We start from the raw sequence: 12,694 nt of genomic DNA, 5'->3' as shown, positions 1-12,694 counted from the left end.
AGTACGTATCCCTAAGGTTTGTGAATTTCCTTGGTGGAGTAGTTTTCTTGGATGGCTCGAGAAGGTTAACTTCGTCGGTCTTGCTAGTAGAGCCGTATGAACGACTTGTGGACCCTTGATATCCTCGACCTACCGTTTTGGACAAGAGTCCTTTGCGGATGTCATCTTCAATTCGTGTCCCTAATACGGTTAAGTCCTTGAAAGTCTTGATGTTTTGATATCTCAAATGGTTGGCATATATGGGCTTGAGATTATCCACAAACTTTTCCACAAGAGTAGCCTCATCCGGGCGTTCAACTAGTTGAGTACTAGTCTTCCTCCACCTACTTAGGAAGTCGGTGAATCCTTCTTTGTCATTTTGGGTAAGAACCTCTAGAGTACGCATGTTGACTTGGATCTCGGCATTATCCGCGTATTGTTTCGAGAACTCGATTGCGGCGTCTTCCCAAGTAGCGACCTTCTTGTGATCTAAAGTGTAGAACCATTGCTTCGGAATGGTGTCAAGAGATGAAGGAAAGATCCTTAAGAACATCTCGGGTTTGATGCCTTTGATAGACATGTAATCCTTGAAGGCACGGATGTGGTTCAAAGGGTTCTCATGTCCTTTAAACTTAGGGATGTCCGTCATGCTAAAGTTAGTTGGCAATTTGGAATTGACGGCTTCATACTTGCGATTGTTTTCCCTATAAATGTCATCCCCTTAAGGTACATCAATTGCTCCTCTAGGTATTGGAGTCTCTTCTCAGTGCATTGTCCCTATGATAGGATTCTCATCCCCAGACTCGTCATCGGAGAAACGTAGTACTTCACCTTTAAGGGGAGGCAACCTTCCCTCTACATCAAAGATACGGCCTTCGATGAGCTCAAGGCGGTCATAGGTTTGGTTTTGGGTAACTTGCATTTGGGCTAGCGCGGCTAGGATTCGATCATTACTATCTTGAATTTGCTGGAGATTTGTTTCTTCACTTGATCCGGGCATCTTGGAAACTGGATAAGAGATCGGCGACGAATCAAAACACGATCGACCATTCTATCACACTTGCTAAAAGAGGAAAAGTTTTGACTCGTGAAGTGGGTGTGTGCCACTTGTGTTGAGTGGATTTTGAAGAAAGACAAGGTCTTTGAAAATGTGTGTCCTAGTCAACTGTAGTGTAGTTGTAGGAGTGGACTCGAAGTGAGGTTTGAAATGGGCTTGTGGCCCGAATTTTGACACAACAAACGGACAGGGTTTTGACCGGATTTTGCGCTAATTGAAGGCCTCTTTTTCGAAATTTTGTTTTGAAATTGGGTTTTGATTTTTGAAAATTCGTCATGATTTGTTTAGAAATGGTGATCACGTAAGGTTTACATATTTATACAAGCATTATAACGGGATGCTGAGTGCATTTAGAAGGGTTTTGGTTTAAAGGGTAGGTTGCCATACCGAACCATCAAACCCGAAGTCTGTGGAGAGGCTCGTGCCAAATAAGAGTAAAGCCGATTCCTAGTCCATTTCCTCAAGTAGTGAAGGCCCTTGATACAAACAAGAGTAAGCATCATGGTATGGATGACGTCAATCGCTATCCATCCTTAGGCCCAAATAAGAATTAGGACCGTTTAGACGGGACGATTGGTCGAATGGGTTGGGTTGGGCCTAGGAAGGCCGAATAAACGATCTAGGAAGACCGAGTTATGAAAACCGACAATTGTCTTGTACAAACTTATTCCCTAACCTTGTTCAAGTTTCACCCTTGGCTACACGTAAGTGTATTGTCCCCAGCGGAGTCGCCAAACTGTGGACAGCGGGCCACGGGGGCGCTTGGTGAACAAGCGTTTGCATTTTTGTATGGAGTCGCCACCAATTTTTATGGGAAATTGGAACCGTTCGAATACCTCGTGTCATGTCAAGACACAAAGTAGTGACGTGAACACTAAGCAATCGTTACCCTTAGCATTCTATGTCTAGAATGACTCTCGTGGATGCCAATGAACACGGGTGTTCACAGATATCTGGAGTAAGGGGTGAGGGTACGTATTAGGAAGCTCTTTTGATCGAACACCTAATCCCGCCCGCCTCGATAGCGGCCTCTACTAATGATTAGGGAATTTATTCGTACTCGATATATCGTCGGCTATATGCATGCAATGCAACATCCATAGATTTAATCCTAACATGCGAAGATTAGACTAAGTCGGTTAACAATTAATTAGCAAACAATTGGGTCGAAGTAGGATTTAATGTTGATCACATATGAGAACATACAAGCAACAAAAGAAATACAATAATTATGAATTACAATAATAAAAATTACATTAATTACATTGGGATAGGCGATTTATGTCGAAAATACCTTTAAAACGGATAGTTTGGGAAAAAGAATCAAAGAAAGAATCAAATAAACTAACGAACAGGAATTAGCGTGACATTACGGATAATAGTCAAATAATAAATAGTCTAAACAAACTAGGTCAAGGCAGAAACGGAGTTCAGGGACGGAACTCGGCCCGAGAACAAAGCAGCGAGGCTGCGTCCTTTGAATAGGCGCAGCAGAACACTGCGTCCTGCCTTTGGCTCGGTTCTGGTTTGTGAAGCCGTAATTGCAAGCCGTTAATGTTAATTGGTGATTTAATGATCAATTGATGATATTTACTCGGATGAAAGTGATTAATATGTTAATTTACATGTGATTGGGTCGTGAAAACAGTAAAACATGGATGAGACGGATGCAAACGAGTTAATTACAAGATGGAATAATGATAGAAGTGAAAAATATTAATGAGTCAAACAAATTAATTCAATTAATTAGGTTAGATATGATGGATTAATGACAAATAACAGATGAAAAACTATATCAATGACGAATTCCAGAAACTCAATATGAACAAATTGAATCTCTAAAATCCGGGTTTGAATTTAATGACGAAAACCCGCAAATATGAATTACAAGGGATTTAAGTCGGATTTATGACGATTAAGGCATGCTAATGAATGATGAATTATATGATACAATATACATGTGAATTATCGGATGACGATTATATCAAAGAATTAACGGATGAACAAATAACAAATAAAAAAGAAGCGAATTACGAGAGGACGAGGAAGAAGAAAAGAAGCGAGAATCAGCTGCGGCGGCCTCACGAAGAGGCGCAGCGATTGCTTTGCGTCTTTTCTCGACGCCTGTCTCATCGAAATCCGCAAAAGCGAGTTTTAAAGCACGGTTTTAGAAATCGGTTTTAATGGTGTTTTCGACATAAATCTTACAATGGTGATACGATAAATAAAATACAATAAATAAAAGAGGATTATACACCCTCAGACTTACATGTTGACGAAACGAGATGAACTAAGATATCGACTAGTGAATGCTCGACGCGAATGCAAAGAGAGTGCCCTCGTAAGAGGAAAACGATTGATTGATTAAGTTGATTGAGTGTAGTTGGTCAAATTGGTCGGTCATGCAACGGAGAGGCTGGTACCCGGAAAGATCCGAGCTTACGTGGTCGAAAGTTCAAGCACGTAGGCGCCAATTAGTAAGAACAAAGTCTAGAATGCAAAGGGAGAAGAGAAGGGCGGACACTCGCGTGAGAAATATGAGGAGCGAAGGCTCCTATTTATACTAATCACACGACGGAATTAGGGTTTCGGAGACTCTTTGGAAGTGAATCTCGGAAAGATATGAAAAAGATACGTAAGACATGCAAAGAAGGGCTGGGAAAAGCGCAGCAGCCCATGCGTCTCTTGGAAGAGGCGCAAAGACTGGCCGCGTGTATTCCCGTGGAGGTTTCCTCCTGCTGAAGAAAGATTTCCGCGTTTGAGTTATGGTAGGACGAAAATAATTCGATTATCTTATGAATATTACGGGATATTATTTGCCAAAAGATAAAATTTATGAAATATGGAATAGAAATATCCGGAACATTCCAGAATATTCCGACTCGGGATTTAACATTATCGAAAAATGGAGACGGTTTTTGACCGGACTCGAATGTACTCTAATTATCGCCAAAACGACCGTATCGGGACGTAGATGAAAACTAAGAGGTCGACATTTAATATTTGAGCAATCACTTGACGATAATCTTACGAACTGTCACAAATCGTTCCGCGTATCAAACATGCGGCCCAATCATCACCGGGTGGTTTGCGGGAGGTGCAGAAACGAGGTATCTACAACTACACACTAAAGTGTGTAGTCCTGCCAGAATACCCATCGCAACAGATATTCCTCTCCGCCAGTGGGGGACCGCAGCCGTTCCCACTTAAGCCCCGCTCATCTCATCCGAGCGATAACCCATGTTCCTTAATGTGCACATCCCCTCTGTGGCAGGTTCCACAGAGGGCAAATCAAGGGCGTGAAGCCACTCCCGTAAGTGACTCCACTCAGCCGAGGACGTACATTGCGAACCACAGACAGACAATCACAACCAACTACAACATCAACAATTACCAATTCCAATACGATATAGACAAATGTTATTGATCAACAACCACCAACAATCAATCAACCAACCAACATACATGTAACCAATAACTGAGTAGGAAATCCTACCTGGAAAGGCAAACATCATGATCGTCACAATCAGCTAATCAAAACCTTCTTCAATGCAATCACCTCCTATAATCACACAATCATACAATCACTATCTAATACACATCATACTCCCAAAATCCCCCAAAATACCCAATTAGGGTTTCAACCAAACTCAATAAAACGACATAAAAACTATATAAGGATCTTACCCACAATGTGACGGTCTCAACGGCGTAAAGAACTCAACGATCCGACGACTCTAGCTCTTAGGATTTGATAGCAATGTGAGAAGGGAAAGCTACGTAACTTGTGTTCTCTTGTGAAAAGTTTAGAATGAAGTAAAAGTGAAAAAGAAATAACGAAATATGTTTTTATAATCTTCTCGCGTTGCTATCAAACCCCGGCAAATAACCCGTAAAAAGTTACTTACTCGATCGAGTGCCCCCTACTCGATCGAGTGTCATACATACTCGATCGAGTACCCATCAGACAGACTACTGATTCGTAACCAAAACTCACTTACTCGACAGAGTCAGTCCCACTCGATAGAGTACCCAAAGACATAGAAAACCGTAGTATTACATTCTTCCCTCCTTAAAAGGAACTTCGTCCCCGAAGTTCAACCCATACTCAAAACAAACATACCAACTCGATCAAGACACAACAACGTAACTAAGAACTCAAAACGGAACCCCAACCTATAAAACATGAACTCTTAACACCAACTCCACCAACTATGCCTACCTCCACAACATGGCTCACGATATCGTATCCACCACATTATAGTCTGTCGACACTAACTCCATAAACTTCCAAATACCATCCACCAACGTCGCTAGCTTCGTCTCACTACATATTATCCACTAGAAAATCCAATATCAAGACACTCATAAACATCAAACGGAATGTTACATTCTACCACCCTTAAAAGGAATTTCGTCCTCGAGGTTTACTCCCACTCATAATATCATCATCCAATTGTCAACACTATCGGACTCATAAACATCATCACTACTACAAGCACGGCCATGACCTTTTAACAATATCAACCACAAAACAAAATCCATTCTTTATTCTCCACCAAGACTCAAACTTCCAAATCTACTACAACTAGTACAACCATCGAACTCTCTTTGCCGCATCCTACTCTACTTAAGATAAATGTTACGTCCTCGTAACTCACTAATACTAGATACTTAGCTATATCTTCTCATTATCCTCATCACCACCGCATGTTAAAGATAACCGCCTATAACCTCAACACCTATAACCATTCCTATTTCCAAGGCTCTCTTACTTAAACAGTTCTCATACCTCAATTCATTCGGCACACCACCTAACCTATACCACAAAATCCTTAGCATAACCAATACTCCAATTCTTCCACATTACTGTAAAACGACATACTCCTCTATACAAAGCACCTATCTCCAAAAGCATAACTCACGATCCACTCTTATTACCCACACTCACACTAGATCCTCAAGTTCATTTCTTTCATTACCGCAAAACTCATTCATAACTTAACATGATACTAATTCCCACCACAGTATACTCACTGTCCCAATAAATATTACGAACCACTTGTCGCTTCCAGCTCAGCACACACGTTCCACAAAACTCTTGCCACAACTATGTCCACCAATGCCTCATCTAATACAAGATCAAAAGTATTCTAACCATCTCTCATAACTAAGGCAATTTTGATCAAATTAACATTTTCAATGTAATGAGAATGGTGACCGATCTTATTACGGTCCGTAAGTAGACAAATAATTGCGACGAATGAAGCAAAAGATGAAACTATTGTGGTCAATTAAACCAAGAACAAGAAATTAACAAGTGAATTGAAAAAAAATTCGGAGTCGGAACCCTAATTCCATCAAGGATGAATTACATTACTGCCCATATCGATTTGGCGTAAAATTGAAAATAATTTTTCTATTTTTTTTAACAACAGTTATACCAAATCTAAGTACCATTGGATGACGCCCTTGGCAAGTTTAGAACTCGCCAAATTTACTTACTTGCTAAACCCCGTTGTTTGCAGATATCTGCTTGTATTTCTATGAACACAACCTTCACCCGAACTAGGACCTAAATCTGACTGGAAACCCGAATTGAACTGACCATATTCCAATAGATCTGAATGTTTATTTACTGATTGTTATCCCTCAATAACTTGATAACATACAATTCGAAAATTACCATAATCCGAAATGCCCCTACCCGATCCGACTCCACTACCCGAATTCCTGCAAACCCGAAATAACCCAACCCGCTCGACAAGTTGCCAGGTCTACTGTTGACAACCCTAAAGTGGCTATTTTGAGTTAGAGGTCAAATCAACGAATGTTTCGTTGTTGACTTTTGTTTTTGTTGAAGTACATCCACTTATTTTTTGCTGTATATATTGGGAGACACAATGGCAAATATAATCCTTTTAAAATCGAGCCCGGTCCTTATGACTTTATCAATTTAAGCTATCGAGTATTGACACACAAATTTGCCATTAGATTAATAGTTCCTCCGTTCCGGTTAATTATTATCCTTTAGTTTTGGCACAAAGACCAAGAAAAGAAGAAGATCCCAATTACTAAATGGCAAGTGGAACATAAATTAGGTATGAAAGATTAAATTGTTCATCAAGTTCATTCTTAAAATAGAAAAGAGAACAACTCATTGAGATACCCAAATATGAAAAAGGATAACAAATAACCGGGATGGAGGAAGTACAAGATAACATCTCTAGTCTTCCTGGCAATAAGCCAACCATAATACTTTGACATTCTAATTATGGTTCGTGCATTCCACACATCAATTGTACGTGATCGTCCACTTACTATACATAATAATTATGAAATTATCTTGACATTAAGTAATACGCGGTACATAATTGTCTAATTGAAATAAACAATCTATTTAGAATATGTATATATATCGACACAAACGAACTCGATTATATCAACAATAACAACAAATTTTTAAAAAAAAAAAAAAAAACTACGAAGTAAAAAAATGAAACTCTCATATACAAGTTTTGCAAGTTTTGCCCTACTTGTTGGGGTTATATTCGCAATGAGTCAAGTCGGAGTTTCCGGGTGGGTTGATCCGAGTGATCTCACTAAAAAGCTACCCTCATCTGGGTTGGAGGTCGGGTTTTACCATAAGCGCTGCCCCGATAAGAAAATCGACATTCAGGGGATTATTGAACACATTGTCACACAACATTTCTACAACGATCGAACTACCCTTCCTGCTTTCCTCCGAATGCAATTCCATGACTGCTTTGTTAAGGTGAGCATCTCTATTTGTCGTCGATTTTGTTATAACAATCATATATAATTTGTTCAGTCAAAAAATAACGTCAAAAAAAATAAAAAATAAATAAAAATAACGTCGAAACAGAATGTGTTTATTTAACCAAGTGGTGTTAGTCCAGTGGTAGCCGGGTTAAACTTGAAGCTTGCAGAAATGCAAGAGTTGAGAGGTCCCGTTTGACTACCAGCTAGGGCGATGATCACTTGGGCACAACAGCCCCCGAAGTGGGTGGCTTACCTGGTCCATGTGGTGGTGCGGGAATGCATGAGCCCGGGGGATTCAACCCCCTGGTAAAAAAAAAAAGGTCGAAACAGAATGTGTGTTTATTACGACTGATTTTTATCAAGTTTTTGTACTAATTTAGTAATGTGACTTGGACAGGGATGTGATGCATCGATCCTGATATATGGAAGTTCATCCGAGAGAAATGCTGCTGCTAACGCAGGAGTACGGGAATACGATTTCCTAGATGATTTGAAGGCTAAAGTTGAAAGCATATGTCCTGACACCGTCTCTTGCGCTGATCTCATCGCTATTGCTACAGCGACTGTATTGAAGCTGGTAACTAAACTTAAACTTCAGTATATTATATATATCTCATTTTCTTCAAAACTGAATTTTGTTTCAACTTTTATTTGACAAGTATTTAATTTGCAGGGAGGAGGGCCGAATTATCCGGTACAAACAGGGCGAAGGGACGGATCTAGATCAAATGCTGCAGATGTGAAACTCCCAAGACCGTCTGTAAGTGTGCCCGAAAGTTATGAATTCTTCAAGGCAAAAGGGTTTACTTTGGAGGAAATGGTTGCTCTTCTAGGTTGTCACACAGTCGGGATTGCACATTGCGGAACATTCCAAAACCGTCTCTATCCCGATAACACTGAATATGACTCTGCCATGGATGAGGCCCTACGATGGCAGCTCATTGCAAAATGTCCTCCATCCAAAACATCAACTGAAGCGGTTTTACTCGACCAAGGAGGCGGAGGGTACTCAAATTATTACACTGACGATAAATTTGACGTCTCTTTTTTCCAACAAATACTAAGGCAAAGAGGAGTCCTCACAATCGACCAAGCTCTAGCTCGTGATCCCAGTACAGCAAGCATTGTCGCTAGCTTCGCCAATAACCCAGGCTTGTTTAATGCTAAATTGGGACAAGCTATGGTGAAATTGCAAGCTGTTGATGTCTTAACTGGCCTTGATGGAAACATCAGGAAGGTCTGCAGTAAATTCAATTACTAAGACCGCCCGTGCTCGTTATGGACTACTCCCTCTGTTCTGTTCCGTTTATTTGAAATTTTGCTTGTACTTATTTTTTTTCCGTCTTGTTCTATTCTCTCGCAAAGTCATATGAGACTGCGACAGAAAGAGTTACTATCTATTTCATAATTTTGTTATATTTTCGTATCGTTAACAAATTAAAGCTTTACATGTTATGCACTAGTCCCTCCATTTTGGTCATTTATATTCTGTTTTTTTTTTTTTTTCGTCTTGTTCAATTTTCTCGCAACGTTACATGTTATGCACTAGTCCCTCCATTTCATTTTCTCGCAAAATACCCTCGGTGACGTTAAAAGTAAGAGTCTTGACATGGTTATTACTTATCAGTAAGGGAAAATGAGATGGTCTCACACTTTAATTTTAACATCACGTAGGGTATTTTAGTAAATTATGGTCGATTTTCAATTCCTTTCCCGTTTTTTCGAATTCGAAATTTTTCACTATTTGAGGGCATGTGATTCGCTAAATATTACGAAGTATATTTTTCTATTCTCTCACAAAGTCATATGAGTCATATTATTCTTCATATAGACTTACAAAAATGAATTGACATGAAATTGGCATTCATAAGCTAGGTAGCACCAAAACGGACACGGACACGACATCTCATGAAATTTAGGACACAGGACACGTTATATAAATTTAATAAAATATATATTTGATAATTATAAATATTCGATTTTATTTTAATAAATAGAAGTGTTTGATATTAAAATTAAATAAGTAAAGGTAAAACTTATCCATGATTATAACTCATTTTCATTTCCCATCAAAACTCATCTTCTAATCAAGTGATTTTCTTTTTTTTTTTTCCTGCCAGATGGCATTTTTTAGTGGATGGGACAGGGAGTGGGACAAGCTTGTGGGACAGGTGATCTGAACTGCATTTTTATAGTTTCATAGATCTCCCTATGCAAAAAAAAAAAGGATATCAACGAGATACGTAGGATTTTGACGGGGTTGAAATTAGCTAATTCTAAAGAGGCGATATTCATAACCTGGGTTCAAATTCCATCAGCATCAAATTTGTGATGCGACTCCCTCTACACCCGGAAGAAAAATTAGATGCATCTAGGCAAATTTAGATCAAACACCAATGAGATATAATCAAAATGCATATAAATTTGGCGCAAAATTTAAATTAAATGTATGATAAAAAGTAGTAACAGCTATATAATCCCTCTACTTACAGCATTTCTAAACACACAAAAATACATAAACTCTCTTACTTTTCTTCCTTACTTTTAATTTCTGAGAGCGGCTCCTACTTGTCTCTTTGGAGTGCACCATCGTAGGGAAGAAGGCGTTAACCCTGAAGTTGGTGACCAAAGTATACCCAGGCGCACCACAGTGGGGGTCTAACTGACTTAGGGTTGTGTCTTACACGGCGTCTCAATTAAGGTGGTTTTCGTTCAGATAAGTTTATATTTCCTACAATCTAAGTCGGCTACAGAACTTTCTGATCCTTGTTATTGTTTACTGCTTTTATTCGTTTTTCAACAATGACAAACCCATCCGGAAATTCTGACGATTTCAATGTCAATCGAAAAATTGTTACCACCACTCCTAACAATTCTGTCACCCACTTTACTATGCCACACAAAATTGTTCCTGGCCTTAGTAAGATGGAACTTTTAGATGGAAAAAACTATAGGGGATGGTTTGAAAAAATTCTGTTTTATTTCCAACAATATGAGATTGATTATGTCCTTTTTCAAGAACCGCAAACTTCTGAAGTGTCTAGTTTGTCTGAAACTGTCAAACTCGATAACAGATCTACAAAAGACAATAAAACCATTAGAGGTGTCATGTTACACTATATGGTTGATAATCTATTTGATATCTATTGCAAAGCTAAGACCGCTAAGGAAATTTGGGATGCTTTAGAAACTAAGTATGGGTCTGATGATTTCGGTACTAAGAAGTATGATGTTGCTAGATATAACAAGCCGACCTGCCACCATCGTAAAACAACCCAATAAAATGAGATGTGTACCTTTGAGCCCATTATTTGTCCTCACTTAAGCCTAAAATTACAAGGCCTTGTTACTAAGAGGTGGGTGGAGCCCTTATAAACATATCACAAACCCCTTAATTTTCCGATGTGGGACAACTTTCCTCTCATACTCTTGGAGTGTTACAAACTCCCCCACTTAAAGAACACAACGTCCTCGTTGTCCCTCAAACTTGACCGCAGCCAAGCCCATAATCCTCCCCTGCTAGGTGGGTGACCCGAGTACTCTTGACCACAGGCTCACCACACGGTCGCAGGGCTGCTCTGATACCATTTATAACAATCTGACCACCACCGTCGTAACACAACCCCAATAAGATGGGATGTGTACCTTTGGGCCGTTATTTGTCCTCACTTAAGCCCAAAATCACAAGGCCTTGTTTCTAAGAAGTGGGTGGAATCCCTTATAAACATATCGCAAGCCCCTTAATTTTTCGATGTGGGTCAACTTTCCTCTTATACTCTTGGGGTATTACACTAGGTGGTTAAAATTTGAGATAGTTGATGGTAAACTGATTATGGATCAAATACATGAGTATGAAAATCTGGTTTATGAAATTCTTGGTGAAGGGATGGTGTTGAGTGAGTATATGCAGGCTAATGCTCTTATTGAGAAGTTGTCTTCTCCTAGTCGGGATGAGTATAATAAACATTTGAGGCATAAGAAGAAGAATATGAAATTGCAGGAGCTAATTGATCATATCAAGATTGGGGATGCTACAAGGAGCCATGATCATGTTAGGGCTTATGCTACTAACACTGTTAAAGCTAATGTTGTTGAAGCCCTTATAAACATATCACAAGCTCCTTAGTTTCCCGATGTGGGACAACTTTCCTCTCATACTCTTGGAGTGTTCTACTAGGTGGTTAAAATTTGAGATAGCTGATGGTAAACTGATTATGGATCAAATACATAAGTATGAAAATTCGGTTTCTAAAATTCTTGGTGAAGGGATGGTGTTGTGTGAGTATATGTAGGCTAATGCTCTTATTGAAAAGTGGCCTTCTCCTAGTTGAGAACAACCCAATAAGGTGAGATGTGTACCTTTGAGCCCATTATTTGTTCTCACTTAAGTCCAAAAGTACAAGGTCTTGTTACTAAGAGGTGGGTGGAGCCCTTATAAACATATCACAAACCCCTTAATTTCCCGATGTGGGACATCTTTCCTCTCATACTCTTGGGGTGTTACAAGCTTCCTCACTTAAAAAACACAACGTCCTCGTTGTGCCTTAAACTTGACCGCAACCAAGCCCATAATCCTCCCCCGCTAGGTGGGTGACCCGAGTACTCCTGACCACAGACTCACCACACGGTCGCTAGACTGCTCTGATACCATTTATAATAATCCGACTAGCACCGTCGTAACACAGCCCCAATTAAATGGGATGTGTACTTTTGGATCATTATTTGTCCTCACTTAAGCCCAAAAGTACAAGGCCTTCTTTCTAAGAGGTTGGTGGAAGCCCTTATAAACATATCACAAGCCCCTTAATTTTCCGATGTGGGTCAACTTTCCTCTCATACTCTTGGGGTATTACACTAGGTGGTTAATGTAACATT

The 12,694-nt window shown here is 39.6% G+C and overlaps 2 protein-coding genes across 2 annotated transcripts; both read left to right on the top strand.

The window, feature by feature from the left end:
- The first annotated feature begins 7,515 nt into the window (after positions 1 to 7,515).
- Positions 7,516 to 9,199, top strand: LOC141656058 (peroxidase 57-like). Its single transcript, XM_074463004.1, has 3 exons — positions 7,516 to 7,811; positions 8,217 to 8,396; positions 8,493 to 9,199. Exons 1-3 carry the CDS (start codon positions 7,533 to 7,535, stop codon positions 9,078 to 9,080), a joined length of 1,047 nt encoding a protein of 348 aa, XP_074319105.1. The 5' UTR covers positions 7,516 to 7,532; the 3' UTR covers positions 9,081 to 9,199.
- Positions 9,200 to 10,621: 1,422 nt separating this feature from the next.
- LOC141655214 (uncharacterized) lies at positions 10,622 to 12,150 on the top strand. The gene is made up of 3 exons (XM_074462305.1): positions 10,622 to 11,043; positions 11,615 to 11,906; positions 12,112 to 12,150. The coding sequence occupies exons 1-3, from the start codon at positions 10,622 to 10,624 to the stop codon at positions 12,148 to 12,150; spliced, it is 753 nt and encodes a 250-aa protein (XP_074318406.1).
- Positions 12,151 to 12,694: the final 544 nt, after the last annotated feature.

This window comes from Silene latifolia, chromosome 5 (genome assembly GCF_048544455.1).
Source record: "Silene latifolia isolate original U9 population chromosome 5, ASM4854445v1, whole genome shotgun sequence".
NCBI classification, from domain to species: domain Eukaryota; kingdom Viridiplantae; phylum Streptophyta; class Magnoliopsida; order Caryophyllales; family Caryophyllaceae; genus Silene; species Silene latifolia.
Note: the sequence above shows the minus strand (reverse complement) of the source record. Positions and strands in the feature narration are given on the sequence as shown.

Bases quoted from the DNA above. Each gene is read 5' to 3' on its own strand.
- LOC141656058 (XM_074463004.1), top strand. From the start codon at position 7,533: ATGAAACTCTCATATACAAGTTTTGCAAGTTTTGCCCTACTTGTTGGG. The intron at 7,812-8,216 runs GTGAGCATCTCT...TGACTTGGACAG, and splicing joins TCCATGACTGCTTTGTTAAG to GGATGTGATGCATCGATCCT. The intron at 8,397-8,492 runs GTAACTAAACTT...TTTAATTTGCAG, and splicing joins CAGCGACTGTATTGAAGCTG to GGAGGAGGGCCGAATTATCC.
- LOC141655214 (XM_074462305.1), top strand. From the start codon at position 10,622: ATGACAAACCCATCCGGAAATTCTGACGATTTCAATGTCAATCGAAAA. The intron at 11,044-11,614 runs GTATGATGTTGC...GTATTACACTAG, and splicing joins GATGATTTCGGTACTAAGAA to GTGGTTAAAATTTGAGATAG. The intron at 11,907-12,111 runs GTTGTTGAAGCC...GAGTATATGTAG, and splicing joins CTAACACTGTTAAAGCTAAT to GCTAATGCTCTTATTGAAAA.